The sequence below is a fragment of the Bos mutus genome, chromosome 19 (genome assembly GCF_027580195.1).
Source record: "Bos mutus isolate GX-2022 chromosome 19, NWIPB_WYAK_1.1, whole genome shotgun sequence".
NCBI classification, from domain to species: domain Eukaryota; kingdom Metazoa; phylum Chordata; class Mammalia; order Artiodactyla; family Bovidae; genus Bos; species Bos mutus.
Genome location: NC_091635.1, coordinates 23058069 through 23083477, shown reverse-complemented (window position 1 = coordinate 23083477; position 25409 = coordinate 23058069). Strand labels below are relative to the sequence as shown.

At 48.2% G+C, this 25409-nt stretch overlaps 3 protein-coding genes across 4 annotated transcripts; 1 reads left to right on the top strand and 2 right to left on the bottom strand.

Annotated features, from left to right (window-relative positions):
• Positions 1-208: 208 nt before the first annotated feature.
• MRPL27 (mitochondrial ribosomal protein L27) lies at positions 209-5078 on the bottom strand. The gene is made up of 4 exons (XM_005890322.3): positions 4964-5078; positions 2802-2933; positions 2319-2386; positions 209-605 (listed from the first exon to the last, which is right to left on the bottom strand). The coding sequence occupies exons 1-4, from the start codon at positions 5001-5003 to the stop codon at positions 399-401; spliced, it is 447 nt and encodes a 148-aa protein (XP_005890384.1). The 5' UTR covers positions 5004-5078; the 3' UTR covers positions 209-398.
• Positions 4986-11047, top strand: EME1 (essential meiotic structure-specific endonuclease 1). Of its 2 annotated transcripts, none has more exons than XM_070389698.1 (9): positions 4986-5108; positions 6596-7395; positions 7479-7606; positions 8392-8481; positions 8573-8694; positions 8899-9025; positions 9255-9370; positions 10335-10524; positions 10771-11047. In XM_070389698.1, the coding sequence occupies exons 2-9, from the start codon at positions 6621-6623 to the stop codon at positions 10945-10947; spliced, it is 1725 nt and encodes a 574-aa protein (XP_070245799.1). In that variant the 5' UTR covers positions 4986-5108; positions 6596-6620; the 3' UTR covers positions 10948-11047. The 2 variants fall into 2 exon arrangements, with proteins under 2 accessions (XP_070245799.1, XP_070245800.1); XM_070389699.1 differs by lacking the exon at positions 4986-5108 and adding an exon at positions 5164-5325.
• A 144-nt stretch (positions 11048-11191) lies between these two features.
• Positions 11192-24323, bottom strand: LRRC59 (leucine rich repeat containing 59). Its single transcript, XM_005890320.3, has 7 exons — positions 23979-24323; positions 22191-22250; positions 20215-20373; positions 19880-19984; positions 16939-17011; positions 14491-14664; positions 11192-13108 (listed from the first exon to the last, which is right to left on the bottom strand). Exons 1-7 carry the CDS (start codon positions 24081-24083, stop codon positions 12864-12866), a joined length of 921 nt encoding a protein of 306 aa, XP_005890382.1. The 5' UTR covers positions 24084-24323; the 3' UTR covers positions 11192-12863.
• Positions 24324-25409: the final 1086 nt, after the last annotated feature.

The window sequence follows — 25409 nt, the reverse complement described above, 5'->3', positions numbered from 1 at the left end:
TCCTACCTACTCTTTCCAGCCTGACTTCTGTGGGATCCAGGAGGGGAAGGAGCTATGACACCCTCAAGTACAAGCTCTCCTCTTCCTTGTGGAAGAAGGCAAGTCCTTCCTCTGGAGTCCCCTCTTCTCATTCCCGTGTACACCTGAGAACATGAATAAACAGATCAGTATGCCGCTCCATCCAGGTTTGTCCACAAATAGCAGAAACTCAACTCTAGCTAACTTTATTGTTGGCCCCAGATCAGGTCTTCCAAAGGGCTTCCACCAGTCACTTCAGAGTCTCCTGCAGTCACCATCAAGCAGACTTCTTCACTGGGAGACCTTGTCATCACTCCAACTCTTGACGTCTGGTACCATCCTCTCCTGTGACCTGGGCTCCAAAGGCCTCAAACAGGAAGTCAAAGCATAGCTACCAGCTTGAAGGTGCCCTCAGGCTTGGCAGGAACCACGTGGACAAAAGTCTTGTAGAGCACAGCCCCCTCGGGCAGCCTGGTGACCAGATCCACGGCCTCCGAGTTGCTGGGACTGGGCACGTAGACCTCCTTAGTGTAGCGGACTACCCCCTCCTCCAGGGCATACAGGCATTTGTTCTTTCCCAGCCCCACCTGCAACACACAGAGCAGTCAGCTGGACAGCCAGGGGGGCCCATCCCGGGGCTCTAGGATAGACTCTTCACAAAGATTCAGGCCCTGGGGCCAAAAGGGAGGGCTCAGAAAGCTCCAGCTAAGGCTCCCTTTCCCTCTGGGTTTGGTAATGATTCCCTGACAAAGGTGGGAAAAGAAAACAGCCAATCCTAGTGGTTATTCAGTCCCTAAGGGTAATGCCTGGACTTCTATCTGTACAGGTGGCCAGAAGCCACACTGGACAGATGCCCAAACCAGGCCCAGGAATAGGTCTAATCACTGCTCCTGGGAGCCTGCTTCTGGGAGGCTTAACATAATACTAGTTTGATGCAACATTTTCATCTATATGGTGAAGTTTAGGCTCAAAGCTATATAAATAATGCATATGCTAATTAAAGAAAAGTAATGATAAAAGCTGATACTGCGTCATACTTACTGTGTGTAAGCACTATTCCAAGCACTATTATACACATTAACTCACTTAATTCTCACCTTGTGAAGTAGGTACTATGTCTAAACCTGATTTTCAGGTGAGAAATATGAGTGAAGAAATTAAAATAAACTGTTTATTAAATATATACATATTATTAACTATACATATCTTAGCTTTTTTCATTTATTGAACTTGAGATTAGATGTGTGGCAAGTTTTATCCAGGCAGTCCTGCATTATTCAGTATCTCTCAAAAGAACAGACTCTGGTTCAAATCCCAGAACTACTACTTACTACTGTGTGATCTGAGCAAGTTAATTTACTTCACTGTGTCTCACTTTTTTCAACTGCAAAGTATGGATAAATATTAACTACTTCATAGGGTCATCTTGAGAATTAAATTAATAATCAGAAAGAGCTTAAAATACTGCCCAGGTAAAAACATATTAGTTTTTATTACTGTTGTCATTATTTTAGTAGAACTAAAATGAACATTGCCACATACTGAATGTCTCGAGTTCTTAAAAAAAAAGTTACTACACATACAGTCAATTCACATACAAATTAGCATTTTTGAAATAATTATAGGTTACTATCAGTCTTCCTGTGTCTACTCAAATTGCCAAAAAAAGAGGTAAGAAGGGAGGAGGAAATAGATTACAGAGGAAACTAAACTAACATTTTAAACAATGTAAAGAATAGAGCATAGATCTGTGTTAAAGAACTTTCCTACCTTAGCAAGTGATACTAACTTGCTGATGCTGAAATTCCTGCCTGGTATGGACCTAATTTCTGGCCTATATACTGAATCCTATTTTATTAAATTCAGGTTATCTTTCGGGCACCTAATAACAACTTTATGCAAAGGAGGAATTCTTAAAAATAAGAAAAAATGAATGAACTGAAATTAGTTTCTCAAGATTAAAAAAATACCTTAAATCACTAGAAATCTCCTCTTCCAAGAAATGGGGGTTAGGCAAAAAAGTGACCTGTGAGTCAACAGACCTGGTTCAAATCCCACCTCTGTCACTACCCTACCACCCCCTTTCTAAGTTTTTGGCATCCCACCTATAAAATACAGATGATTCCTACCTACCGTCAGGATGGGCATAAAGATGAAATAAGATAATGCAGGCCCAGGAATCAGCATGATGCTTGGCATTTGGTATGCACCCAACAGATGCGACTGTTATAATTACTGTGCTCAGGAGCACGGAGAGGTGAAGAAAAAGTGGGGGTGGAGGGAAGCACAAAGCAACTTACATGGGCACCTGGGTGCCAGCGGAAGTGGCGCTGAGTCGCAAGGATGTTGCCAGCATGAACATAGTGACCTAGAAGAGAAGTCCACAAGTGCGTTGCCTCGGTGCCAACAATGAGGCAGACAGCAAGCTGCTAAGAAAACACAGTAGCCCCCACTTTTCCTGGCCCAAATGCTGCATACCAACCTCTAGACCCGGCCCTGGAAAGGACCGACTCCCAGAGGGTCTGACACAAGCAGTCCGCAACCCCTCCCTGGGAACCTCCACTCTAGTCACACGGCCAAGGTTCCCACCCATTTGCTCTTCCTCAGCCCCTCCACCTTGCTTCAGGTCTTATCTGCTTCTTTAATTTGGAACTACATGTTCTGGTAAGCAACATGGAGAGTACAGGGCCAGGCACTTGTGTGGTTTGCCTGCTCTTCAGAGGAACATCAGGGTAGCAAGGGAGGTTGCTAAGTGGGAAGGGGAAGGCAGGCCCCACCCTTACCCTCCATTTTCCTGATGCCAAAGCGTTTGCCTGGAGACTTGCCACCGAGGTTCTTGGAGCTGCCACCTGTCTTCTTGGATGCATATCTGACAGCAAGAGCTGCAGCCTGAGGAGGGCTCAGCAGGGCTGTAACTGCACAGAGAACAGAAATGCTGCTCAAACAGAGAGGCTTCCCAGGAGATTCTCGTTCTTTGCCTCAGTGGGCCATTTGCTAAGCTGAGAGGCGGCAGGGAGCATTTTCAGGGGAAGTGAAGATGTGTGAGCAGAAATGCCACTGGACTGTGTGGGGCTTCAGGCAATGTCTGAAGTCCTTGTATTGCCCACAGTGTAAGCGCTACATGAGTTGTGTGTGTGGCCTAGGGTTTGGGGGAGGGAGTAAAATATTAATGGAAAAAAAAAATACCGTGTCCTGGGTTTTGACACATGCAGTCCTACTGAGGAGAAACAAAACCACAGAAACAGAAGCCAGCAAGAGGACACCACAGAGCTGCCTGTTTCAGTCTCACTCACCATTACGCCCTCAAGATTCCATGCACTGTGGAGGGGCCAGACCACAGAGCCCAACAACAGAACACCCAGAGAGAGGCTTCAGCTTTGACCTCACCCACCACTTTCTTAGCCATCCACCCATCCATACCACACCAGATACTTGTAAACAAAAAGGGCAGCCTCTCTGAGGGTGGCTTCCACAGGCTCCTGTGCAGTTCAGAAGGCTGGTCCCTTTGTTTGGCAAGCCTATTAAGCATAGGGAAGACTGACTGATAACCATGCCCTTGTTAATCTGACCTCTCCGTACTCATTCCAACGTGCTCAATGGTATTTATTTTAAAAAGGAAAGTGAACTAAAATTCATGCTGACCAGGATGGAAACCCTGTGCTAGGGACAAGCCCTTGCCAGGACAAGCCCAGGATTGGTAATCCTTGCATTCAGGTCTTCAGATACAGCTGTGTTAATCAGGGTCATGCGAGAGTCTTTAGAGAAGCCCTGTGTGACCCTGGAGCCTGTCGGTTCATAGTTTCTAAAACCTAGGTTTCTGAAGTTTTAATTAGAACAGAGACTAGCTGGGGCAAAAGACCAGAGATAAAGACTTAGAGTGACATCATATTAAACGCCCAGCATCAGGACCTACCTACCTTTAAACACCTATACATCTGTTCACTCGCTAAAGTTAAGAAACTGGATTTTGGCTTTACCTACCTTATCTCATTCACAAATCTTTCCCCTTCACCCTATACCCCATCCTCCTCAAAGAAAATGATGCTATCACCTACACAACTGGTCAGGCAGAAGTCAAAGAGTCATTGTAGATTCCTTCCCTTCACTAACCTCAGGTACGGAGGGAGTCCATCAGCAAGCTCTGGATTCTATCTCCAAAACAGATCTCAAACTCACCCATTTCCCTCCCAGTTCACTGACACCAAAATCCTGACTAAACCATCTTTCATCAGGTCTGCTGTTACTGTTTCCCATCGGGCTTCCTCATTTCTATTCCTACTCCTTTTAAGCTCGTAGAGGAGCAAGAGCTTCCTTCTCAAAATGGAAAATTGGGTCAAATCATTCTCTAGCCCCTCACTCTCTTGCAAAACTAGGCTTCCTACCATCCTTAAGGTCTTAACTTGTATGTTACCTCCTCAGAGGGCTTCCCTGACTACCCAACCTAAAAGAAAAGACACAAATTTTTCCCTCTAGGTCACAGCACCTGTAATGATTCACAGTTTTATTTATGTGCTTATTTACTGGCTTATCTATTACAAGTAACTCTCCTGGGGCTAGAGACTGACTTCATCTTCTCTACTGAGAGCTTCAACACCTATCAGCGTCTGGCACAAATGCAGACCTCTATCTACTGAACGAATGGATTAACTTTTTGAGCGCCTATGTACCAACGATAGCAACCTATTTTTGTAGATGAAGGGATCCAAAGAAACCCAGAAGAGGCGACAAATAACAGCAAGGGAAACTGTAAGAGCGAGCGAGTCCAGGTAAGGTCACGTGCTCCACGCCCCAGATGTCACGTGATCAACGACTGCCCCGCACATTTCCCCCAGTCTCCTTCTTCCCCAGGCTCCTCCACGGGGTACTGCCTCCACCCTCAGGCTCCCTGCAAGGTATCCACTGCACTTCTACCCCTCTCCCCGCAACGGCCACGGCGTCCGATTACCAGCAGTCCGGGTCCTCCACGCCAGCACCGCCAACGCCATGTTTTACGTACTCCCGCTTCCGGTGTTAGAGTTGTGCTTCCGCTACCGGGAGATCTATTTCCGGGTCCTGCGTGGCAGACGAAAGAGTGGCGCGACAAGCTACTGGTGAGCGCTCCCGGGCTGGGCTGCGGGTGGGCCGGCCGTGCAGGGCCTACTTCCTGAGCTAGGGTCGGCCGGGGCTTGGTGGCCGCGGCCTTTGCCGCCGCGTGTGGAGGAGCTGTCCGCCCTGTGCCTGCGGGAGAGACGTGGAGCGAGCTCAGCAGGGGCCTGCTTATCCGATACCCGCATTTTGCCAGAGTTACGGAGGCTGACGCCTCGGACGGTAAAGAAACTGCCCGTAATGCAGGAGAACCGACTTCGATCCCTGGGTTCGGAAGAGCCCCTGGAGAAGGGAATGGCACCCACTCTATTATTCTTGCCTGTAGAAGTACATGGACAGAGGAGCCTAGCAGACTACAGTTCATGGGGTCGCAAAGAGTCAGAAACGACTGACTGAGTGACTAACACTTTAACCGAGACCTGAGCAGGGATGGGGGACCCCTCCCTAGTTGTTCAGCTTTACAGAGCACTTCCTGCGTGCCAGATACAGTACTAAGCACTAATTACTTAAAAAAATTTTTTTTTAACTTCTCACATCGTTGTAAAGTAGGTAATGTGACTATCCCCGTTTTACTGAAAAAGCAGGGCCGGGACAGGTTACATGGCTCATCCTGCAGTGTTAGGGAGTATGTTCAGATTGTCTTGCACACCACCCATTAATTGAGACCCTAGATATTTCTTAGAACTGAAAGCATCCCCACAAAAACTAGGAGGTGAATGTTCATGGCAGCATTCGCAATGGTCAAAAGTGGAATCAAACAACGTCCACCAAATGAATGGATAGACAAAATGTGGCACATCAATGGAGTGAAGTGTTACTCAGCTATAAGCAATGAAGTCCTGACACATGCTACAACATAAATGAACCTTGAAAACATGCTTAGAAGCCAGTCACCAGAGTTCACATACTTAGGACTCCATTTCTGTGAACTATCTAGAATACATAGTAGATTTGTAGAGACAGGAGTAGGTTTATGGTTGCCAGGGACTCGAGGGAAGGGGAAACGGACTGACTGCCTAATGGCTATGGGATTTCTCTTTGAGGTGATGAAAGTGTTCTGGAATTAGATAGTAGTGATGGTGATACAACCTTGCAAATATACTGAAAACTGCTGAATTGTGTACATGTTAAAAGGACGGAATTTTATGGTATGTGAGTGATATCTGTTAAAAAAAGAATGACTCTGGAAATCTCCATTTTACATGCAGAGATCAGTAAAGAGGTGGTATTGGGTCTTGTTCCTACCTCATTAACGTTTTTTAATAGTAACCTCCACTTTGTTTATACCTCACAGGGATGTGAGGAGGGTTCCTGTTAGACTACAGACATAGCTGTTCTGAGTTCCAGATTGATCGTATAGGACCATGTCCTGTTTCTCTGTTTCTTCATTTCTCTGTATATCATTTTATTTCCGTAATGCTTGGCCATAGAACACAACAGCTGGACTGAATTCAGTGCTACAGTCTGCGTCTCATCTCTGTCTTCATTGCAGGGAGTTACCCTGACTGCACGGACTGATGGCTGTAAACAAGTCCTCACTCTCACTGGATTCCAGTTACAGTGACTCTGAGGAGCTGCCAACGTTTGCCTTTCTGAAGAATAAACCATCTTCAATAAAGAGGAGGCAGCCTCAGGAGGATGAGAAGATTGTAGTGGTTGACATCTCAGACTCTGAGGCCTCCTGTCCATCACCAAAATTGAAAGATCCACCACCCATTCCAGAGGCCGCTGAAACTGTCATACAAACAGAGCCAGTCAGTGTGCTAAGCAGTGGAAGTGAGAATGAGGAGGAATTTATGCCCCTGGCTAAGAGGCTTATTTGTAAGTTTTTGACTCACAAACAGCAGAGCCCTGAAAAATCCAGCTCCCCATTTGAAAGAGTTTGGGATCATCAAAAAGCATCACATGACTGGCAAAAACAGCCATTTACAAAGATCCGTGATGTTCCCCTCTGTGGTACCTCAGAGAGGCATGCATCAAATAACAAGGACCCTGTGGTAGACAGTCCATGCCATCTGCTGCCCGCCTACCAGACTACCTGCTCTGTCCAGAGCAACAGCTTGACAATAACCAAAACAAATGCTGAGGTGCCCCTGCCTCAGAAGAGACGCAAGTATAGTCAGAAGGTCCAGAAGAGCAGCACACAGGGATGCCAGCAGTGGGGACGAGCAAGCCAGAAGGAGAGCACCCAGAGGCAGCAGGAAGGGAAGAAGAAGGCAGCTCTGGTGAACAGGCTGAAAGCTCAGAGGCCAGAGGAGTGCTTAAAGCACATCGTTGTGCTGCTGGATCCAGGTCCTACAGGAATCTTTCTTTCTCTTCTGCTGGGTAAACTGCTTTCTGGGTCCCGCTGACAGTCCCTTTCCCGTCTGTTGCAGTGCTCTTACAGATGGAAGGTGGGGGTCAGCTCCTCGGAGCCCTGCAGTCCATGGATTGCTCCTGTGTGATTGAGGCGCAGGCTGTGCCTTGCAGCCTCACGTGGAGGAGAAAGGCTGGGCCCTCTGAGGTAGGGGTTTTCTGACTGCTCTCTCTCCTCCTCAGAGTTACAGGATAAGTATGCTTTTATTCTAAAGACTATATCTCAGTCAAGGCCCCAGCTGGAAAGCAGATGGCACACTCAGTATAAATTTGAGGAGGGTTTAATAAAGGGCTGTCTTTCGAGGTGTGGACAGGGTGCAAGGAAACTACAGGGGAAGCACTGCGCCTCATATAATAACAGCTTTTACTCGGTTTCGCCATCTGGGGTGGTGCTGCCATTTCAGATTGGTTAATACTGCACTGTAGGATGGTGGGCTGTTACGGGACCTTGGCTTTGTTTGATTATACCTTAGTGTGGTGAAAGAGAGGTGCTCTCACAGACTGAAGTTTTCCTTGGTGATTCTTATCTTTGTCACACAAAACCTATTCCTTTCCAAGAGCCACTCAGCTCATACTTCGCATTTACCCTCAAAGCCCAAATTACATATTTGTCCCTGATTCTTCAGAAGAGTTTCCTACCCTCCATCCCCCACTTCAAAATGCATAGAATATTGGCAGTTACTTCTCAGCCTATTTCATATTCACTACTTCCAAAGTGTAGTACACCAAGGTTGAACCATTGAGGACTGGGAGGGACAGAATCATGGGTTCCTATTTCTTGCCACCATGATTTCACTCCAGAAGAAAAAGGATACTGCAAAATGGACTAGGCCAATGGGGATGAAGTCATTCACCCAGAAGGCCTGGGTTTCTCTCCGGTGCTGAGCACCTGCTGACCTGCCTCCCTCTGTGGGGTTCTGTGTCCTTTAACAGGATGGCGAGGAGGGCTGGGTGGAAGAGCCCATGGTTCTGGTGCTGCTCCTGGCAGAGGTGTTTATGTCCATGATCTACCACTTCAAGCAGGTGGGTACAGCCAGAGGGGTGGGTGCTGAGGCCAGGCAGAGGGCTGGCTCTAGGGAGCAGGCATTCATGCCGTTTCTGCCCCTCCATGCAGGGAAGTCTGGGCAGCACTGAGGAAGGGAAGGAAACACTTCAGAGCTTTGTGACTGACATCATAGCAAGGACAGCTGGGAAAGATCTGTCACTGGTGATTGTGGATCCCGAGAAGTGCTTCAGGTTTGGATTTGTCCTCCAGACTTAGTATTAAAGGGGGCAGCTCTTGGGCCAACAGGGGTGGATTTATTCATCCCAGATCTGGGTCTCTCTGCAAAACAGCATCCCTACCAGCCCTTTGTGACTCTCTGGTCCAGCCTTCTCACACCTCTTCTGCCTGAGCTCAGCCTGGAGCTGCTGCACTTTTGATTTCCTCCCCTGCTCCAGTGCTCCAAATCCTCTAAGAAGGAAACAGAGGGCGGCAAATAGAGAACAGGCCAAGGAAAAGAAGCAGCAGCAGAAACAACCAGAGGCCAACACAGGGGCCATGGTGACCAGGGTAGATGTGGAAGAGGTAAGAACTTCTGTTGCCTGAATCAGCGTGGGCGCCCACTCTCATCTAACCTGAGTTGCTAAAGAGTAAAATGCCTGCTGGACACTGCTTTCTGTCCTGGCACTAGGTGGGAAAGAAGGGCCAAACAGGAAGCCAAGGGACTGGGGTATAGCTGCAGTGAACAGTGAGAGAATAGTTTCAAACTGGTCTCTCCATACTCTTCCAGTCCATCGTGCTTTGGGGTTTCTAGGCACTGGTAGATCTGCAGCTGCACACAGAAGCCCAGGCTCGAATTGTGCAGAGCTGGAAAGAGCTGGCTGACTTGGCATGCGCGTTCACAAAGGCTGTGGCTGAAGCGCCCTTCAAGTGAGTGCCCCTGTCAAGTCCTGGCTCAGTTGCTGGGCCTTGTCCTTTACAATGATTCTGGTACCCAGAGAAGATGTCTCCTTCCCCTAACTCTGCTGCTAGTCTGTTGTTGCTCAAGCTTGAGGCAGATGCAGCTGACTTAACCCTGGGGATTCTTGGAAGGAGCCTTCAAGCACGGTCCCTTTAAAATGTTCTCCTTTTGCTTATATGTGTTGGGATCACCTGGTGGCTCAGATGGTAAAGAATCTGCCTGTAGTGTGGGAGACCTGGGTTGGGAAGATCCCCTGGAGAAGGGAATGGCAATCCACTCCAGTATTCTTGCCTGGAGAATTCCACGGACAGAGGTACAGTTCATGGGGCTGCAAAAGAGTCGAACACAACTGAACAACTAACACTTGAGCTTATGTGTAAGTTTATGTTCTGCAGATTCGTACTGGGTTATCAGTGGGCCAAGTTACCAGGGTTCATTTTGCAGATCAGGTCACAATCAAACAGGCTTTTGTAAAACAATTTTTTAGCCTACTTAGCTCAAGGGCTGTTCATAGTCAGAACTTAAAATTAATGAGACCTGAGAGACAATGGAGTCCTTCATTTTATACCTGAGGGAACTGAGGCCTGAAGAGACCAACTTGTCAAAGTTCTGAGCAAATTAGAAGAACCAGAACTAAACTGCCTGATACCCAGTCCCCTGTGCCTACGCCTGTGCACACTGTCTCCCCAAATGGAGCCCAACCTCAATGTAAGCAAGAATCTGGTACCTTTCTGGTAACTTCTCTTTTAATGAAAAGGATTAAATGTTGTTTTTAAGGGAATCTAGTTAGTTTTTAAGCAACTAGCATTGCTTGGGTGGAACATTGTATACACCTCTTCCAAGGTCAGTGCAAGGTTTTTAAGTTCCTAGTTAAAGGGACAAGTGCAGCAGAGAAATGCACAACTTTTAGCTCCTCAACTGTGTTGTCTGCAGGAAGCTCCGAGATCAAACTAGTTTCTCCTTCTGCCTGGAGAGTGACTGGGCTGGAGGGGCCAAGGTGGACCGCTCTGGCAGGGGGCTTGCACTGGTCTGGAGGAGACAGATTCAGCAGCTGAACCGGGTCAGTCTGGAGATGGCCAGTGCCATTGTGGACGCCTATCCATCCCCACAGCTCCTGATCCAGGTATGCCATTCCAGGGGTCACTGTCCAGTGTGCTGTGGCCTTGGCGGACTCCCGGTTTCCATGGACAGCACTGGTGAGGGCCCAGGAGTGCCTTGTAAGTCAACAGTGTGGGTCTGAGATCAGAGTCAACACTGACCAGGGAAGGAGGACAGATTCTCATCCTCCAACACAAGCTTCCCATCCCTACTCATAGACGAAGAATGGCTGTGGGTGGAGTGGTATTAACAGGTCATTTACTACTTTCAGGCTTATAAGCGGTGTCTTTCTGAGCAAGAACGCCAGAATTTGCTCGCAGACTTACAGGTGCGCCGTGGGGAAGGCGTGACAGCCACCTCGCGCCGTGTTGGACCAGAGCTGTCCAGGCGTGTCTACCTTCAGATGACAGCTTTGCAGCCAGATCTCTCCTTAGACAGTGCAGACTGAAGCCAGCCCTCAGGATGAGCTGCAGCACGACTACAGTGTAGCAGTCAGGAGCACCTCCTGCGGCACAAGCCTGGGTCCTGCCCACTGCAGGCTTTCCTTGGTGTTGCTATTTGTGATGGTGTCTCTACCTGCCCACCTGGGGTGGAGGCCGAGATGCCTTCCTCTCCTAGCAGGTCGACTGCCATGTATGAACCGCCCCTGTGCTTGCCCCCGCCAGCCCTCAAAAATACAAAGAACAAAGACAGACCACTCAGACATGTATTTAATAATTGTAGAAGTCCAAAAGTACCCCAGCATCAAATCTCCAGGCCACAAGTGAGCTGTCCTCAGCTGGTGGCCTGACGAGGCTGGATGTGCTCTTGCCTTCCCCCCACCCACCGGAGCTCCCTCAGCCAGCCAAGGAATGGGGATCCAGTCACTATGCCGACTTCTGTATTCTCTTACTCATTTTATGTTCTGTGTTTAATTTTAATAAAGCATTTGTACCATTGGTTCTGGAGCTTAGAGGAAAAATTAAGGACTGTGTAGTGATTCTGAATAAGGTGTGGGCCTATGCAGCAGTTCTCCCTGAGGGAGAAAAGAATAAGTCTTTTCTTCCATTATCAGGACAGTCACAAGTGCTATCCATGGGCCACTAGTGCTGACAAGCTGGACCCCACTGTCTCTGAACATGACAGGTTCTCTGTCTCCCTGGGGAAAGGCAGGGAGCTTTCAATCACGAGTATTCTGCGAATGAGCACCATGACGGCCATTTCTGATGTAGTGAAAAGAGGTAAAGGAGGCCACAGAGCAAGAAAATGCTGACTCTGGCAGATAAAGGGAGTGGACAGTGCTGTCCTTATTCATGCTAGTCGTTAATATACCACTTTTAAACTCCATGATGTCTAGGATCAGTTCTAAACATCAAGTCTCTTATGAAGCTTCGTTTTCAGGTTGCCCATGTGGTATTCAGTCACACCAATTATGTCAGAGCTGTCACAGACAATGTGGCTTTGCAAGGATCCACCTTGTTTATTGGCAGTCAAGGGATTAATGCTCTCAAACTGACGCCAGGAGCCTGGACTGTGCCCATTTTATAGAAGCCACATAAGTTGTGGCAGGACTTTGCAAGAGCTGCCCAAGACCCTTGTGGCTATGAGATTTCTATTTATAGGTCATAAATCTGTTTCCCATGAGAGACTCTATACTCCAGCCAAGAGACACCCAATTCTGGTGTAAGTTTTGTTTACTCAGGACATTATAAAGAAGATAAATTGATGGAAAAAGAAAGATACCAGGGTGGGAATCCAGTTCTGCCCCAAACGAGCTGGAAGACCATAGGCAAGTCATGGAAAGCCTCAGTCTCCCTGTCTACAAGTGTTACATTGGACTGGATGATCTGGAAGTCCTGTCACAGCCCAAGATTTTGTATGGCTGTTAAAATACCAATGTCTGAGATCCTTAAAAAATAGGTATGCCCCTCCCCCCCAATTTAGATGAGATTTGCCAAGTATGGTGTTCCCCTAGTCCCCAATAACACACTGCCTCCTGATCTGCCCTGGCTCCCCAGGGAGGAATGAAAGAAAGGGTCTGTGACATACAAAAGTATAAATGTAGTGACAGCTGACCTTTAGTAGAAACGCGTCTTGCCTTTACACAGCTTTGTATAACAACTAGAAAAGGCTCTCTCCCTACCCCAAGCCTATTCTCTTAAGCATGCAGGTAACTGTCCCCACCTCCTATTTCTCCTTATTCCACCAGGGAACCCTGACTGAGGAACAAAGAAGTCTTACAAAGAGGAGGTCTCAGGTACCAAATGGTAGCCATTTGATGATGGCAGGTAGGTCTGACACTAAAAAGAAGTTGTGTCCAGCAGAACCCAATTCCATAGGAATCCAAGCTCCAAGGCTGGGAGGCAGCAGGTGTTGAGGACAAGCTCACTGTTGAGAATCGGCCTGCAGGACCCACTGGAGGATGTCATGGCTGCGCAGGCCCCGGACGGCATTGTCGTAGATGGTGTTCACACTGGTGCAGAGGGGCTGCTGCTGCAGCTCGGTCACCCGACAAGCAACCAGCCCACCGGCCACACACAACAGCAGCAGCAGCAGCAGCTTCAGCACGGCCCAGGATCGAGTGTGTTTCCGGGGTGGTGGCTTACGGGGGCGAGAGCTGGACTTAGATTCTGGAGGGACAGAGTCATAGTAGACAGAGTTCAGGCAGTTTAAAGAGAGGCACGCTATAGTCAGTGCTAGTCTCCTCCATGCACATCCACTCACACCCCTCTGCTCTGATGAAAACTCCCCAGGTCTTTAGGAGAACACAATTACAAGAAGACTTGAGCTCTTAAAAACTTTGCTATGCAGAGATTGAAACATGAACTTTGTCCCTTGGATCTCAGAGACTAGACTGAAAACGGATTCATTCTGGATGTCTCATGTAGCATACAGTCCTCAGGGTCCTAAGTTCTCCTCCAGAACATGCCAGTGATCCAGGCCCCTAGGGCCAAGGGCAGGGCTTTATCAGGAGGTGTCATGCATGGATAGAATGCTGCCCATTTGGGGAAACAGGTTCAAAATTTATAAATACTTCTAATATATAAAATAGCCTGACACATATTGGCAACAGTGATGAATGCTGGAAATGGGATTATAGGTGATTGCCATTTTCCGATATATACAGAAATTCTCTGCAATGAATATATTTAAAATTAGGGGGGAAAACTGATTTTGAGATTTTCAGGTAAATTTTTAAAAAACCTGTCTCAACACCCATATGCCAAGAACTACATGATCCGGTCAGAGGTTTTTTTCAATCCTATCACAACCCTGTAGGGAGGTATGATCCTCATTTACATGAGGGAACACAAAGGCGGTGAGGTTGGGTGGCCTGCTCAAGGCCAGTGCGGGGCAAGCAAGGACGGGCGCAGGCCTCCCCTCCCCACAGAGCTTCCCTGTTCAGGTGCCTTCCCCTCAGGGGCCCCTTTTGGCCCAGAAGATACAGTCCTCACTTACACATGGAGCCACGCTGCTACACAAATCCAGCAGGGCATACTCAGGCAAAACGCTAATGTGTTTTTACATGACATGGCTTCCTGAATGCAGGCCACAGAATTCTGGTGCTCACTATAGAGTGATCTGGTCCAACTTGGAAAGAAAATCACAGGCCATGCTGGCACCACTGAGACAGCACCACACACTCAGGAGCCCAGTCCACTTGCTGGATGATGGAAGGGTCTTCTAAGAGTAATGTGACCATACGCAATCTTCACCTTTCTGACTGATTTTAGAATCTAACCTTTACAAAAAGTGCAACTCTCTGTTCTGGAAATGTTCTCAGCCACATCTGATCCAAACACGTGACACTGGGAAAACAAGCCAGTCAGGGCACAAGGAGGGTTCCCATTCCCTGTAAGTGGGTCCTCCAAGTTACTCCCAGACTTTAGAGTATATTGTACCTGACAAGGTCTGTAAGCTTGTTCGCTCGCTCACTCAGCTATGCCTAGAAATCTAAGCCATCTTCTCACCACACCCATCCTTGAACCCTGCAACTGACAGAAAAACCTACTCGGGGCCTGATTTGTTTCCTTCTTAGGTTTCTTCTCCTGCTCCCGCTTGGCTGCTTTGAGGGCATCATACTCCTTTCTCCGGCGCTCCTTCTCTTCTGCCTTCTCCCGCTTCCGCAGTTCCCGCTCTTGAGCCTCCTTAGCTCGCTGCTTGGCCTCCCACTTCTTCTCAGCCTCTACGAGAAAGTATACCCCAAAGTGGCTTCTCTCAAACCTCCAGTATCCCAAGTAATTCATATGGATTCGGCTCCCTTCCCCTAATGTGGTGGATCACATGTCTTTCTGTTCACTGGGAAGTAAGCCCTCTCTAAAATACAATAAGCTGCTCTTAGGGTTTGCCCAATGGATTCTTATTAAGGGGTTCCTAGCCACAAGCAGCAGAAAGAGTAGGGTGATATAGCAAGAGGGGCATAAGAAAGGTATGGGTGATGAGTCTGGTGCTCCTTTAGAACTGTGAGACAGCCATTCGCAGCCTTGCACAACTCAACTATGAGCAGAGGAAAGAAGGGAGGTGTTGATTCTATGGGACTCTCATCTTTCCAAGCTTTAGAAAGAAATGTGGCATGGCAGGGCAGGATGAAAAAGTGAGCATTCAGGTTCAGAGTTAGAAAGGTTGGAAATGTTTTCCTGAAAATTAAAACTAGTAGCTTGTCAGAGGGTACTCTAGACTTCAACTCAGGAGTCTATATAACATTCATATTTATCCCACAGCTCAAGTATGTTTACATACGACACCCACCTTACAAATAATTGGTTTCTAAAAATGCATTTCCAAATAAGTTATCTGACAGACTGAAGTACGTTCTTCCACAGCCAGAATGCCACAGGTGGTGGTTAAATGTCCTGTTAGTGCTCAAAAGGCCATTTGAACTGTCGTGTATCTGAATGGCGGTAGTGTTAGCACTGTAGCTTCCCACTGCTTTTCTACGTGTAAACAAACTCCAAGTTCCAGATGGGCACCAAGAATGCTAAGAACACACTCTGCCCAGCCTTAGGAGAACATGTGCCATTCAGAGGCAAAAGCAGCAGCAGTCACAGTGAACACAGGCCGCACAGTAGCCATGCAGGTACACGGGACTGTCACAGCGCGGGGCTTCTGATCTCAGGGCCCGCCTGCAGTCAGCACTACACATGTCCCTCTAGCCATGGGAGTCCTCCAGTAAGGGGGCTCAGGAGTCAGCCATCGACAGGGCATGTGTGTGTGCCGGGGCTTGTTCTAAGTGCTTGGATACAGCAGTGAAGAAAAGTCAGGCTCTAGTGCCTAAGTCATCTGCTTTCTAGAGAAGGAGACAAACAATGAACAAGTGAACAAACAGTAAAAAAAGATAGTGATGTGTGCCATAAAGGAAATAATCAAGGATGTGATAGAGTGTGGCAGGTGGGCTGGCAATTCTAGTTTGAGTGGCTCTGAAAGGGTTATGGTTAACCTAAGGCAACATCTGAGCAGAGATAGAGACCATATGAAGCCAGTAGACAGCCACATAAAGATCTGAGGGAAAAGGAAATCAAGCAATGCCCCTAAGATGATACTGTACTCGGTGTGTTTTGCAACAAGAGAGGCTTGTGTGGCTGAGGGTAACTGTACTCTCTCCCTGGCACGTGGAATGAGGACAGAGAAGCAAGTAGGCCGGGCCATGGCAGGCCTTGTCAGCCATGTTACTGAGTTTGAATTTCATTCGGAGTTCAAATGGAAGCCATGAGAGGGTTTAGCCGAATAGTAGCAGAATTGATTTATGTTTTAAAAAGATCTCCCTGGCTGCTGTGTGGAAAGGGCACAAGTATGAGCCAGGGCATGGTGCTAGGAGGTACTGTGGCAGTCTACCGGAAGGAGACTTGACTAGCACTGGAGGTTCCACAGCTCACAGACTGGACATGGGACTAACAGAAGAAAGCAATCATGGACACTTTCCCAATTTCAGGCTTGAATAAGGATGGTGATTTCCCATTATGGGGGAACAGTAGGAGGTACTAAAGGGGATCTGGTTTCAGTTCAGTTCAGTTCAGTCGATCAGTCGTGTCCAATCTGGGGTTGCTAAGAGTCGAACACGACTGAGCGACTTCACTTTCACTTTTCACTTTCATGCATTGGAGAAGGAAATGGCAACCCACTCCAGTGTTCTTGCCTGGAGAATCCCAGGGACGGGGGAGCCTGGTGGGCTGCCGTCTATGGGGTCTCACAGAGTCGGACACGACTGAAGCGACTTAGCAGCAGCAGCAGCAGCAATTTGAGATAACTTACTAACCGTCTAAGCAGACAGAAAGACAAGCAGTTGAATATGACTGTGGGTCTCAGTCGAGAAGCTGGGACTGGAGAGATGCTGCCGTCTACCACCACACTATTCCCTACTGCCCTGCAGGGCTCCTTTCCTGGATCCTAGCTCCTTAAGCATGAGAACCAGCTGGCTGGGATAAGGACCAGGAAGATGGCTAGAGGAGGGGTGGCGACCTACCTCGGTCTATTTCCAGTCGCCGCTGCCTCTCCCGCTCCTGATCCGCCTGCACGGCCTTCATGTGCTGTAGCACCTGCAAAGGGAGAGGAGGGTGCTGAACCACTCTGGGTAACTGTCTTCACGTGGGGAATCTCAAAAGAGACTGCCCTTTTCAGCAGCCCAGATCACCAGAGCCCAGGAAGCAGGGCAGCTAACGGAGTGAATCCTACCCCGTGTCCTCACTGCACCAGCCTCAGTCAGAGAAGAGACATGAGCCCAGTTCACTCGAGCTCATGAAAAAAGTTTGTGAAATACAATAGCAATTGGAATCTGTAAAAAAAGTTCTGCCATTTACAATCACTTCTTACAATTCTCCCAGCAGCTTTTGTGTTGTGCAGGGACAGCACTTTCACTAAGACATCTTCCTGTCTGACCCCTCCTTTGGCCGCCTCAGGTTTCCCTCCTCCCACTTATGGGGAGTTTTCTTCCCCATCTCAGTCCTAGACTGTAAATGGGTATGGACTGTTGTCCTTAGCTCTGCAGGTAAGCACAGAGCTTAGCTAATTACAGGCAGAGGTATGATGAACAACCGACTGGATGCCTAAGCAACCGACTGGATGCCTATTGTAAAGGTAGGGAAGAAAGCCAAGCTCTGATGTCATGTGGCTAGAAAGTAGCACAGCAGAGTGCAGGTCTCCTGAGTTCCTAGGCCTAGGCCAGAGCTTGTCCCTCTTACTTCCAGTGCACAGAGGCAGGAGAGTTCTCAGAGAAAGGCATTATATGTGCTCATTAAACACTGTTGCTTTTTTTACCTTATCTTCTTGACTGCATTAATAAGAGAAGAAAATCTAAGGCACTCTAATTTAAGACAGCAAATTGTCTCAACTGTCTGTTTCATGAATACACTAGATTATTCACTACTGAATACTAGATATGTATTCAAATGTTAACATCTTTCTTCATGGAAACTTCAGACATGGCTACATCTATCGTAAGAGGGTCTCACGGGCAGGCCTGCAAAAGCCGCTCCCTCCAAGAACCTGGCTTAAAGCCACAGGAACCCTGTCCTGAGTAACCCAGGACCAGCATCAACAGTGCACTGTCTGACCCCTCTCCAGAACAGTCACACTTACTTAAAAATGGCTGCTCAGCAAGGGGCTACAGGATCTGGAGGAAGGTCAAGCGTGACGGGGAGAGGTGTGGCCCAAGTCCCTGTCTCACTCTGAACTCTGAATTTTATATGAGCACCAACCATGCAGTTGGTTTTAGTTGGGTAAAAGCTGGCTAAGTAAGCAACTGGAATGTTTAAGAGCTGCCCCTTTTAGCTTGGCTATAATACATGAGGAGTTAAGTTATCTGACCACACAGCCTGTTCAGAAATGGGAGAGGCTCCTCTGGAGCCTCTGGAGGGTAGATTTTGTCTACCTATCCTAGTCCACAGCAGGTAGTAAGCAGTTGATGATTTCTACTGAACTAACAAATTATGTTTAAAAGGTGCTTTACTATGAACCAAACAGATCAGTTACTATGTAGCCACAGGGTCAGAGCTGGCAAGAAACTCCTGAAGACAAGTAACCTCCTTCTGGTTGGCCTACACCACTCCTGTACGTGCCTAAAGGTGTGGACAGGAGACAGGGCCAGGAACATGGCTTCTCACCACATCCACAATGCACTGTGCTCCCAGAAGCTCTGTCTGGTGAATATCTGTGAATACTAAAGACCTTTACACTCAATAAGAATTATTTTTGTAGGTAAAAAACTAGAATATCAGCATTTCTTTGGTTTAATATATTATTAGGTGAATGAATAAATGGATAAATCAAAGATGTTGCACATTCAGAGTTTCTCATATCAGAGATACAAAAGTAATACCTACTTCCCAAGGTTATGAGGATTAGGAGATGAAACATGCAAAGAAATCAAAGATGTTGTGCATTCAGAGTTTCTCATGTAAGAGATACAAAAGGAATACCTACTACCCAGGGTTATGAGGATTACAAGATGAAACACGGAAAGTACGTAAGACAAAAGAATAGTCAATGGTGGCCATTGTTAGTCTTCAGAACAGACATCACCCTTAAAGCACAGTTTCCAGAACAGGACTTCACTCATCACGTGTACTGTCCCCATTGAGGGCAAACTGTTGCCTCGGCTTCTTGGATGCACTGATGTTGCACTTGGTTTCTTGTGACAATGGGTGATATAGACTATCTAAGAAGTCCTGAGCTAATGGTAAGAAAAGAAAGGCCATTACTCCTGAGATTCATACAGAGAACCCATCATACACACATTTCACTTACATTAATCTAGCATTTAAAGTTAAATCCTCTTTTGTTCACAACACCCCCTAAACGTATAGCCAAGTCATCTGGTGCTCAACTGAAGCAGCAGCAACCTGTTCTAAAGCTGCAGGGAAAAAATGACTATAGCTAGAATTGTTGAGAGGTGGGTACAGTGCTGTTCTTAAGAAGCAATGTAAAGCACCTTCAAGGTTATTGGAAATGTTCGCCTTCCAGGCTGCCAGTTAGTTCCTTTCTCCTATGTCAGATGACTCAATTGAAATCAAATGCCAAGTCTGCCCAAGATGTGTCTGTTTCCAGCTATAAACTTACAAATATTAACAACATCTTTATTATCAAAATTCCTACATAACTTTACTCAGAAAGGCCACAGTCCCTAACCTTTTTGTTCCATATGAACAGCTATCAACAGTACAGTGTTGGATCATGCCAGGTCCTGGTTTCTAAGAACAGAAGCATGGCAGTAGAGCAGAAGAGAACACTGTTCTGGGCTTACAGAGTGAAAAGAGAAACAAAGGTGCCTTTGCCTGATAGACTCATAGTAGACCTACTTTAGAGACGTTTGTGTTTTAAAAACACGGCTACAGGTGCCCTGGCAGAGAAAAACAAGAGGCAAACCCCAGGGGAATGTGTGAAGGAGCCGCTGGGGAGCTCCTGCTTACCTTGTTGGCACACTGTTTACACTGCTTTTCATCCAAGCAGTCCCCTGCCACCTTGGCCAGGACAGGATCCAGCGGGTTATCCTTCAGGTCCAGCCACTTCAGGCTCTAAAGAGATGGGGCAGAGTGGCTGGTAAGCCCAAGCACACATGAAGAGTCCCTCAAAGTAGAACAAAATGAGCAGGAAGAAAGCCCTCTGTGTTCCACTTACAGGGAAAGCCACCTGAGGCTGTGGCAACAAAGTGGTGTGCCTGTCGGCCTCTCTCGCAGCCACACTCCCTCAGTTGCCAAGCGCTCTGCCACACCTGGCTATGAAACACGGGCTCAGCAATTGTTACCTTGAGCTGAGCAAAGCTGACCGGCAGGGTGACCAGCCTATTGTTGAGGAGGTCCAGGTGCTGGAGGTTGACCAGGCGGCCAAAGTCCGCTGGCAGCTGCCGCAGTTTGTTCTTACTCAGGTCCAGCTTCACCAGATGTGTGAGGCCACAGAAATCCGACTAGAACAGAAAAGAGAGAACACCTGGGCCTTGGGCTCACACACTGACTTAACAGTCCGGGAGCCCCCGAGTCAGAGGCACCTATGCACAAAGCCCAACTCTATCTTGTACCAGCTATTCCAGCTTGAATGAAAATGGAGATAGCAAGCATCGCTGCTGGTGGTAAGCAGTGAGACGGGTGCAAAAAGGCTGAGCTGGAAGTAGCCACTAAGCATGGGTTCCTTCACCCCCGGTTCTCTGACCTGTCATCAACAGCACATTGTATTCAACTCTCACAGAAGCTGCCCAAACATGGTGTGACCATCCGATTTTCTGAAAAGATCAAGCGCTCCTTGTGTGCATGTGTGCAGCTGCATCCGACTCTTTGCTACCCCATGGACTGTAGTCCACCAAGCTCCTCTGTCCATTGAATTCTCCAGGCAAGAATCCTGGAGTGGGTTGCTATTTCCTACTCTAGGGCATCTTCCCTACCCAGGGATCAAAACTGCATCTCCTGCATTGGCAGCTGGATTCCTAACCACTGTGCCACCTGGAAAGCCCCTGTTCTGTGTGTACCCAGTTTTATTCTTCATTGTTCTTTGCAGCACCTAGCACATTACTAAGTACACATGCTCAAGGAGTATTCTTTGAATGACTAAATAAACAGGCTGGGGCCCATCCTACTCATATCCTGGCTCTTTAGCACAGTTCAAAACATCCCTCTTGTCATTAAGCCTTTGCTCGGCACCCATCTGAAGTGATGGTCCAACCTCAGTTAATGATGCACCATTTGCGTTCTCTGGGAACCCGTAAATGCCAGTGGATCTACACTTCAGGGAAACGCATGACAACTGAAAAGTTCAGACTGAAAAATGCACTTGGTGGTACCAAGTGACAATCTGACAAAGTTGCAGCAGGCTGCAAGGAATTGCTGCCCTTCTTTAACTAGATATAAAATACCCCTGAAGAAGTGGAATCTCAGATGCTTTTTTCCAGTGTTAGAAACAAATCTTGATGAGCTGCAGGAAGATGCTATAGATGATAAGTGAGGCCCAGGAGAATACTGAGATGGAAATGGACTAATGATCCAATGAAGAAACTGCCAACTTCTGAGACTTGATCCCTGAGCCAGAGCCAGAAGAGTAGGGCCAGGAGGGACAAAGCCAGAATAATGGGCAGAAAAGGCAACAATGACAACAAATTTAGGCCTGACAGTGAAGGAGCACCGTCATGGGGGAGAGGCCAACCAGAACCCAGGGGAGGCTGAGCAGGCCTGAATGATTCACAAGTGGAGCAAAAGGAGAACTGGGAGAAGTTGTACAAGGAGAGTCACAAGTATCAGGTTGGATGTGCTAAACAAAACTGTATTTCGAGTATTGGGAGGATAATGATATGATAGTTCTACAAAAGCACACTCTCTCCTGTTCCACATTGAAACATGCACAAGGAGACCAATCCGAAAAGCTTTCTCTCTGAAATGCAAAGAAATTTACAGAAGAGCCTGTAGCCTCCTCTGCTGCAACAAGGAGGTAAACTGTTTTTCGAAGGAATAAAATAAGGCTGAAAAAAAGATGAACCCAATAAACAATTCAGCCAATATCCTGTTGACTTTAGTTTTCAGTGGCCTGCTTCTCCCACTGTTCTTAAAGAATGAGGTGTCTACTTTGCTTCCCTTCCCACTGAGACAAACCACCCCACTCTACCTGCAACACACTCCCACTTAGTGGTAGCCTGCCTGCAGGCCTATCCTGAAATTATATTTTATGACATGACCCCCCCAGACAGGAAGGAGAAGCATCAGGGCTCTCAAAGAAATCATGCTTGCTTGCCAGCCTTACCGGTAGAGTTGTCAGTTTATTGCAGGACAGATCCAGCACGGTGGCCTTTGGGAGGGCAGCCTAGGAGGGGAATGAGAACAAAATGTCAGATCAACACATGGAACAATTCAGCGACATCTGCTAATGAAGCGTTTTCCAGAGAAAGTTCCCACAACTAGAAAAGGCCTTGTAAAAAAAAAATACCAAAGTACAATGTTCCTGGAGACACGAAAGGAAGCCTAAGCCAGTCAACCATGACCTAGAGAAGAATGTAAAGAGAAAGGATGTGGCTGTGAAACATCCAAGAAAAAAAACAGGTTCTTAGAAGTTCTCCATAGCACTTTTAATATTCTCTCTAGCACTGTCCTTATTAGGTTTCAGGAAAGAGACTCTGTCTCATATAGTTTTGTGATTTCCATATTCTCCAGTTCAGAACCTTCCAGGCACTCAACATACCCTTGTGACTAAATGAATGAGTGAATGCAGAGTGAAAACAAGGCTCTCCTAGCCCAGCTATTTTCCCATGGGGTTCAGGCTGGAAAGACTGGGCAAAAACTGACCCTTCTGTCTCTGAGGGGTGGTGCTGCACTAACCAGATGCCTGGGGTAAATGATTTGGGACATCAGTCCTAAGGCCAGGCTGAAACATGGGGAAGAAGGCAAATATTCAGTTAAGGACATGGGGCCAACATGCACTTTCCAAATGTTAGAAAGTCCCAAGAAGGAGGTTTGACCACCTAAAACGTTTGAGATATAACAGTGGAAAGAACACCTCAGTAATAGCTACATGCATCAGTATTTGCTACCTCCCAAGTATTTTACATTACAATCTTATTTAATTCTCCCAACAATCCTATGAGATGGGAACAATTATCACCATTTTATAAATGAGGAAATCTAGGCTTAAAGGTTAACTAGCTTGCCAAGGGCACTCAGCTATTATGCAATGAAGCTGATATACGAACTAGGAATCCCATTCTAACCTCCATATTACACAGCCAAGGTGGAGGGAAAACTGGGCCCAGTGCCAAAGGTAAATGTAATTCATTAAAGGCAGTGAGGAAAGGGTACGTCATCCAAAGTGAGGCTACGGTAGGGGATGTGGGTAGGGAACCAGGTAAGCATAGCGGGGATATACCATCCAACTCCACTTTGGCAACAAACTAGTTTTGTAATGTCCCAGGGGCCTCAGGCTTGTTTCCCAGTTGGGGATGTGGGAGTAGGTGGGTGGAGGGGTGGGCCACAGAGGCGCATATTCCTGCCAGTTTCAGAGTTGGGAAAACTTTGCCAACAAAGCAGTGAGACTTCACTCTCTTCAAGGAAGGACGCCTCAGGGCTGGGGCAGCAAGCTGGGATTGCTGACTTCCTAGACAAGTCAGCTTCTGGGCCACACCCAGGAGTACCCGGAGGCCTACTCGGACCGAGTCATTCATTCATTTGTTCATTCATTCTCCGAATACATCCAGCAAACGCTCCAACAGCTCCGACTTTGTGTCGTGCACGGAGCTGAACGCTGTGAAAGCCTCAGGAATTGGGGGTGGGGGGCGGGGGGGACGAGATTCACTCCTCACCCTTAAAAAGTCCATAGCCAAACAAGCAGCTCCTTCCATCTCCTGGAATTGCGCCCAAGTGACACGTGTACATCCCAGGAAGAAACTGGAGCCGGACGCGGCCTCCCCGGGGACTTAGTCCCACTCCCCCCACCTGTTTTAAGCCATGGAAACTGAGGCATGGGAAAGGAGGTGACCTAGGCAGCAGGGGTCAGCGCCAGTCGCGGGTGGGCGCCTGGGCCTTGCGGGACTGTACTGACCAGCTCCTTGACCGGGACCTCATTCAGGTCGCTGAGGCTCAGGTCCAGCTCGTTGCCGTCCAGCTTGTCGCGGAGGTTCCCGCCCTTGCTACCGGCCTTGGTCATGGTGACGCCGGCTAAACGGGACCCAGCTGCGGGGTACTGACGGGCAAGGGAAGCGCTGAGAAGCCGCTCGTCAGCTCACCGGACTCGCACCCAACCGACAACACCTGCGTCCTCCGCCACTGCAGGTGCGAGACCGCCGCCTCCCGTCCGCCTGCTGGCCGCACTCTAAGCCCCGCGCCCTGCTCCCACCGGTGCCACCGCGACGACGACCACTTCCGTGTCCACGTCACCTTCCGCGGCCACTGAGACGGGCTGGGCCAGAGGGGTCTGAGCGCGTGAGGGAGCGCCCTCTGGCGCCCAGGATGGCGCCCCGCTGTCGCCGCCAGCGCCCGTGGCGGGGTGCGGAGCGGAGGAGCCGGGGGGGCGGAGGAGCCGGGGTGCGGCTCGGAGGTGTTGGGCAGGGAGGCGGGGAATCGGGTTCAGGCTTTAAGTTCCGCTGCCTGTTGAAGTAGCCACGTTCCCTGGTGCCCGGAGGGTGTGCTCCCAGGCAGTCGTCGCTAGTATTGTCAGGAGGCGAACAGACTGGGGGCCAGAAGACCTTTCGGTTCAGTTCAGTCGCTCAGTCGTGTCCGACTCTTTGCGACCCCATGAATCGCAGCACGCCAGGCCTCCCTGTCCATCACCAACTCCCAGAGTTCACTCAAATTCACGTCCATCGAGTCGGTGATGCCATCCAGCCATCTCATCCTCTGTCGTCCCCTTCTCCTCCTGCCCCCAATCCCTCCCAGCATCAGAGTCTTTTCCAATCAGTCAACTCTTTGCATGAGCTGGCCAAAGTACTGGCGTTTCAGCTTCAGCATCATTCCTTCCAAAGAACACCCAGGGCTGATCTCCTCTTGAATGGACAGGTTGGATCTCCTTGCAGTCCAAGGGACTCTCAAGAGACTTCTCCTTGGCTCCATCCAAAATTGACCTCATCAAATCTCCCCCATTCTCTTGGATTAGGAGCAGAAACTGAGTGTTCTTCAAAATTGCTCTTTGTCCTTTATTTAACAATCCCCAAACTATGATCATCCAGAAAACTTTGCCTCTCTCATCTCCTCGCTGCCCCAAGCCCCTGTCCAGGCTACCATCAACTTGAGCCTGGATTACTACTTTGAATCTCTCTCCCTTCCATCCACCCCCAACCCAGCTGCCCAGATGATCTTTCTAAAAATTTAGCCAAGTCTCTCCTTTGCTTAAAACCCTTCAGATAGCTACGTGTAGGATATGGGCCTCTCTCATTTCTGCATTGAGTCCTGCGTGCTCCTGCAGCCTCCTGACCAGCCCTGGCCCCTGCCTGGGATGCTGTGGAGGCTTCCAATAGATGGTCTCCACACATTTCCC

What these genes read in the sequence shown, in the direction of transcription:
- MRPL27 (XM_005890322.3), bottom strand. Translation starts at nt 5,003, where the DNA reads ATGGCGTTGGCGGTGCTGGCGTGGAGGACCCGGACTGCTG. An exon ending in GTGGAGGACCCGGACTGCTG is followed by an intron (nt 2,934 to 4,963) that starts GTAATCGGACGC and finishes TTCTCTGTGCAG; the next exon opens with TTACAGCCCTGCTGAGCCCT. An exon ending in GCTGGCACCCAGGTGCCCAT is followed by an intron (nt 606 to 2,318) that starts GTAAGTTGCTTT and finishes TGTGTGTTGCAG; the next exon opens with GTGGGGCTGGGAAAGAACAA.
- EME1 (XM_070389698.1), top strand. Translation starts at nt 6,621, where the DNA reads ATGGCTGTAAACAAGTCCTCACTCTCACTGGATTCCAGTTACAGTGAC. An exon ending in CGTTGTGCTGCTGGATCCAG is followed by an intron (nt 7,396 to 7,478) that starts GTCCTACAGGAA and finishes CGTCTGTTGCAG; the next exon opens with TGCTCTTACAGATGGAAGGT. An exon ending in GTGGCTGAAGCGCCCTTCAA is followed by an intron (nt 9,371 to 10,334) that starts GTGAGTGCCCCT and finishes TGTTGTCTGCAG; the next exon opens with GAAGCTCCGAGATCAAACTA.
- LRRC59 (XM_005890320.3), bottom strand. Translation starts at nt 24,083, where the DNA reads ATGACCAAGGCCGGTAGCAAGGGCGGGAACCTCCGCGACAAGCTGGAC. An exon ending in ATAAACTGACAACTCTACCG is followed by an intron (nt 20,374 to 22,190) that starts GTAAGGCTGGCA and finishes TTTCTGTTCTAG; the next exon opens with TCGGATTTCTGTGGCCTCAC. An exon ending in GTAAACAGTGTGCCAACAAG is followed by an intron (nt 17,012 to 19,879) that starts GTAAGCAGGAGC and finishes CTCCCTTTGCAG; the next exon opens with GTGCTACAGCACATGAAGGC.